At 38.2% G+C, this 6,277-nt stretch overlaps 1 protein-coding gene across 1 annotated transcript in view; it reads right to left on the bottom strand.

The window, feature by feature from the left end:
- Positions 1–2,841: 2,841 nt before the first annotated feature.
- LOC118427127 (glycine receptor subunit alphaZ1-like) overlaps positions 2,842–6,277 on the bottom strand; it is a 9,430-nt gene continuing 5,994 nt past the window's right edge. Inside the window, exons 7-9 of the mRNA XM_035836764.1 lie at positions 5,750–5,930; positions 4,735–4,800; positions 2,842–4,215 (exon numbers count right to left, since the gene is read on the bottom strand). Of these exons, the coding sequence (XP_035692657.1) occupies positions 4,015–4,215; positions 4,735–4,800; positions 5,750–5,930 (448 nt within the window). The 3' untranslated portion in view covers positions 2,842–4,014. The remainder of the gene's footprint in view (positions 4,216–4,734; positions 4,801–5,749; positions 5,931–6,277) is intronic.

Here is a 6,277-nt window from a genome sequence, read left to right as displayed (position 1 = left end):
CTGAATCTACGTGTTACGGCGTCATAACCAACGTGGAACAGGGCCTCCTGATTGGTCCGCGGCGCCTGGCTATATGATAATATTGCATCAACGAGAGTAAACCATTAGATTACTAGATATACGACTATAAAGTGTATAATCCTGGGAACTTCATGACTTTTGCGTGGATTATGGGTGGATTTGGTGATAACGCAAAAGATATTTGTTACAGTCGATTGGTCAAAGAGTCAATGGTGCCTGTTACTGTTTCTGCTACCTAAAAATTCATTATCTACGGTTGGCATCAAAACATATCACATCAAATATAACCTTTCATCAATGTGCTGTCAGCACCCTCAGTTGTGTAGTTGAATTAAATCTATGTCACTATAACCAATCAAAGGCACGTTCGTTAAGGCTTCCTTCTGTATCTATTGTACCGATTTTTAAAACATGTAACGATTTAGGGGTGCATCTGCAATATATTAGATTCTTAGTAGACATATAAAGATGAATGAAGTGCATCCCAATTGTTGATCATAAACATTTATGCTTGGTAATATCAGCAAGTTTCCAGGTAATAAAATGTAAATAAGATGGGTAAATAAAGACAGATGACACATACTGGTATTTTTACATCTATATGAAAATATACTATATTAGATGGTATATATATTCATTACCCAATGAGCGTTGCATGTAGAATGAAAATATCTTATTACCTTTTTCAAGAAAGGATGATGATTTTAAACGAATGCCTCTTGATATGAATAATTCTTTTCCAATGTCCGTAAATATGTGTGTATGAAATAGATAGAAAATAAAGACAATGAAATAATATTTTGAAGAGAAATCATATTAGATATGTGCGTGGCAAAAACGTCCCTGGTTCGTTTAAAGTTTGCCTGTCCTAGACCTGGACGACATGTTACAACACCATACGTTTCAATTTAAGAAGACTTTTACTATACAGAAAAGGGCAGAAAGTGACTCTAGATGCCGTTATTGTCTACGTGAAGATCAGATGTAGGCCCCACATGAATACCATCATTTCAATCATGTCATACTATAAAAGATTGCAGCCCCACCCCTGGATGGTACATTAACTTTTATTATCTGTCAAAGGAGATAACGTTCTCCACATTGGCACAACACCAATCGCTCTCTCCCAGACTTAATTAAAAATATCAATATGTATTGGCTGTCATCTTAATACTTTCATCGGGTCGTCCATTGCAATTTTCTAGAGGATTCTAATTCCATAAGTGCCCTGGCCAAGTATTGCGGGTTTTTTTTCACTCTTGCTGATTAACACCCTACTTCAGAAAATGATTTTAAGACCTGTATATTGTATTTCTGGAAGAAATTAAACATTTTTTTTGTCAGGGAAGTGCAAAAATGTCTTTCTTGCATGAAAATGTATTAGTACGAGAATATTTCATTTGTAACACTAAAATCCTATTGGCGGGCATGAAAGCAAAATATGTCTTACAATCGTACTCACAATATCCATACACCGCTGCCAGTCATGCGTACGTAGTAATTTGCCCTACATGGGAAGTAAATCAAAACGACCTGTGGACATTTGAGACCATCTCTGCACGGATCCATTAAACGCCTTTTCATCATCTCTTCGCCCCTTTGAAATGATATAACGATTCTTTCCCATCATACTTAATACATTCCAACAGTATGACATAAAATCGTATTTCATAGTATCTGTGCTACATAGTTGGTGTCAGTAAGCATATTGTCTAAAGGATATTGAATTACAAATTCTATCGATATCCATGACTGAAAGAGATAATTGATGCTTATTCCTAAAGACATAAATAGGTTCGTATGACCCTGAATTTCATTATAGCCTAAGGATAAATGTATTAGATGTCAACATTAAGGAAATGCTGATGTGACCAATAGTCTCACCATTGCAATTAGTACCAATTGTGAATGACACAAATAACGTTAAATGGGGCTGGCTATTATGGATAAAGCATATGGAAGATATACCCAGACACACATCGATCACGAATGGTCGTTAAAAACCACTGTGGATGACATTTATCGCACCTGCTTTGATACAAAATCGATTTGCCCCAAAGGTGCCACATATCTTTCTGATCCTACAAAGAACATCAGCTCGATGTTAATGTTAGCCATGAAAGAATAAGGTCACTGTCCTTTTTTTTCAATTTTCAGACATGCTAGAAGTTAAATGCAGGCCACTTGATCGCACTGAAAGTATTATGTTTGGTTCCCAATTCTAGGTTAAGGGTGTTTTGATGAGCAAATTATCTAATCGGCAGGGTGGCTAAAGCTAGGTGGTATATTTCAAAGGAGTTCATGAATTTAGATAAGGAATTTAGTCAACGTGTCTTAATTGACTAGGAGTCTGACAGACAGTTCATTCCGGATCAAGGGACAGAGGCCAGGTTGGGTATATGGGTAAGTATAGCTACGCTCTATTGTGTTTTATATTGTTTATCAATAATAAAGACACATAACGTTGGTTCTTTGGAGTAAAAATTGAACTATGAAATAAAAAAAAACAGGTTTCAAAGTTTAGGCTGTCATAAGCCGTTTTTGTATCTCGAATACTTGGTAGTCACTAAGAGTACACAACAATACCTGAAAAAATAATCACCACCTTCTTTAAATCCTCCATCATAATTCATAATGAACAGTTTGACATTATTGTTTTTCAATTCAAGACCTTTTGAACTTTTGAATCGCCAAGTTGACATATTGATGTTGTGGCATGGTATCACCCAGTGGATTTCACAACTCATGTTATTTGGAACCTGTAACCTCTAATACGATCTTCCTAGTAAAGGACAATCTTCTTTTACCATAATAATTCTATTCACATGACATGTAGTTATGAAATAAGAATTGATAAGCTTTATCAATTGATATGTACATACTGTCACATTGCATTTGTTTCAAAGTTCCTAAGGGACAACGATGGGTATTGCAAGATATTGCAACGAATATGATTATGACTGCTTGCAATTTTGGTAGCGAAAATTACTATAAGAAAAAATTAACATATTAGACAGTGGTTTTACATATACATGACACAGAAAATAAAGCACTCGCATGAAGTTTTAAATGAATTCTCTTCCAACATAGGGTAATAGTTTTTTTTACCTATGAAAAAATTTGTGCTAAAATCAAACATTCATTCATTCACAATGAGTAGATAAAGATATACAAAGAGGACAAAATATCACCTTTCTTCTCGTCATACAATTTCCATACACGAAATTCCCAAACCAATTTACCTATACTTTCAGTATACACAACGTTACATGACAATTTATGAGAGACCATTCATATACACCTTCCTTCATATACCAGCACATCCGCAATATTCGTGACCGACATAGTGTTACACGGCCACTAGTATAACCTTCATCAAAAACAATATGCCAAGCAGAAAGCATGCATCAACAACAATCAATGTTCGTGCCTTGTCAAAATCAATCAACAATAACCAATTCATCGGTTTATGCTGTTGTCATCTACTCAATATATCGGACGTGAACAGCTGTCAATCATACGTCGAATGATGACGTCTGCCCCAACCATTGGTCCAGTCCTTTCTATCATATTTACAGAAGATAATTTAATATCATATCCACTCCGTATCCGTTTAACTTGAAAAGACGCGTTCCGGTATTTTCATGTTGGTATGCTTTGCATAGTCTTTACCATCACAACAGTTTCATTTCTTGACATCACCTATACTGCCCATGCCACATATCCAACATAAAAATCTTCTAGAACTATCAATATATCCCCTAGTATTCCTCGGATAGGACGTTAAATGGAGGTCCCAAGTTCGAGGACAGCCCAATCTCAAGCTCAACCCACCACGTTTATCGTAAAGAGAGTAGTGAGTCCTTCCCGGTGTGAGTGGATCAAATAAATCTGACCAGACACGCAGCTTGTAGTCTTCAGTAAGTGTTACGCCATACGGAGGTTTACCGGGTATGCACCACAAACTAAGTAATCGTGAATTGTTTAGTTCCATCATCCTTCATACTGTGGCAGAAAGATGCCCCAGTAGACAATGTTGAAGACGCAGAAAACCAGGGGAAAGAGGATCCGTGCCGCCAAGTCTATCCTGCGGGCACGCTTTTGATAAAGAGCCCTGAGCTCTTCAAGGGTGCGGTGGTGTTTCTCTTCTTCGGTAGGCTCAGCAGGCTTGGGCTCGGCGTTCTCAAGTCGTATCTTAAAAATGAGAGATTCGCATGTTACGCCCTGATTGAAAGCCTGTCAATCATATCACTTTCATATCGAGTACGCTTCAATTACAAAGTGAGCTTCAAATGAAATTCATATCTGTTTTGGTTTAACCAGTTGTAGTTGTAAAATTTGAGCTTTGCTCCAACACAATCCTCTCTAAATCTTAACGTTGGTAGAGCCCGGCTTTCTGCCACTTTTGATTCACTCCTGACGTCATCACACTTCTGGTTTCCAGTCAATCAGCGGGGTGACTTAGGCATTTGAGGAAATCAGCAAGATCGACTGAAAATTCCTGGTGTTTTCTATGTGTCGGAACAATGTTCAAATTCTACAACAAAGAACAGACCACTAGACCACATTTGATTTGTTTTATTCAGCATTCCATGAAGCTAAAATTGTAATTGCTCCTTCACTTATAGGCTTTGCAGGCATTACGTTAGGTGCTTTAATCATTGTTACGTGGAGTACTATGATATGTGAGTTAGGCCTGGCAGCTGCAGTTACCTCCGTGTGTCCTCCTCCTAACAGTAAGCGTTCCGAGTGGGCGGAAGCTGAAGGTTTTAGTTCGACCTGTTGGGTAACAGAATGAGCTGAGAATACATGTTCGGCCGTCCAAGGAGTTAGCAAAATAAACAAAAGTAAACACCATGGTACTGTGTATGTGAGCATTTGGGCGATGGTCCTTGAATAGGGGTGGGTACCGGTGCAGAAAATTCAGGTCCAGGTCCGGTTTAGGTTCAGAAGATCAGGTCCAGGTCAGTATGTGAAAACTTGCGAATGAAAGATACTCAAAACAATGGTCTATTTCGCTACAAAGAAGTCTTGTTATTTTTCTCGACCTGTGAGCCCCCAAACGTGTGAATGACTGATCATGTAATCTGTTCATTTTCCAATTGGTCCAACATCCGGTCCGCCGATTTTTTTCAGGTCCGGTTTTTCTGTACCGGCCCAATAAGAAAAACCGGGTTGGTACCGGTACAGCGTACCGGTACCCACCCATATCTTTGAAATTTTTACTAACAAAAAAAGTGCAAGCATGAAATGGTGCGTGAAACTTATGATATTTATGCGATTCAAATGCAAATCATGTTTAGTCCAAGATCGTCACATGAGTGCTGCAATACTAGTCATTATTGATTATTACGACAATGACTTTGATACTTTTAGATATTCTCCAAACAGTGGTTTCGGCCGAAGATAGTAGGTTTGGGCACTCCCTCCCTTTTAGCAGTCAGAAATATCCCAGCAACTACAAACCACCCACCCCAAAACCTGTGCTTGGAGAATAACTTTTAAAGATACATGGCAGAATAACATAAAAGTGGATTCATTCCAACATGCAGTTGATTAATTACATTTTTTCTCTATTATTTCTTGGCTACGTAAGTCCCATGACTGTTCCATAACGACCAGGTTGCATTATATGTACATCATGTACTTGCCTACGGGCATGAACTTGCAAATGAACTTTCTTTATTATAGTGGAGTGAACACCCAAGTTTAGAAAAAATATGCTCACCTCCTCAACTCCCTCCGGTGGAGTCTGTTCTATGCCCAGAAACCTTCTGAGCCTACCGGAGAAGCCGAACTTCTTGTGCCGTTTAAAGAGAAAGTGAACGGCCGCAAATTCAACCAGAGCGGCGAAGATGAAGAACGAACACGCCAGAAGCCAGATGTCTATTGCTCTCACGTAGGAGAATCTATGGAGAAAATAAATGTGTAATCTCATTGATAATACACTGGAAAACATCTAAAGATTAGGCAAAATAGTTGTTCTTTTTTAAAACGGACATCTCACTAAAGCTGCGACACGTTGGTGACAGGGCGTGCTATTTAACAGAATGATCAACAAATTTCAGACAGAACAAAAATCATCTTTTCACTCACTTTGCTCTTTGTTGTTGCTGACTCGTTGGTCATTCTTGTATATTTTGCATGGTGTTCCCATTATAAAGTTAAGGGTATACTATAACACATTAATAATATTCAGGATGCAGCGAAGCCGCTAATGTGCCGCAGCCTAGTGAGATACTGCTTAACCTTATTC

Source organism: Branchiostoma floridae, chromosome 12, assembly GCF_000003815.2.
Source record: "Branchiostoma floridae strain S238N-H82 chromosome 12, Bfl_VNyyK, whole genome shotgun sequence".
NCBI lineage: Eukaryota > Metazoa > Chordata > Leptocardii > Amphioxiformes > Branchiostomatidae > Branchiostoma > Branchiostoma floridae.
This window is presented reverse-complemented; position numbering and strand designations above follow the sequence as displayed.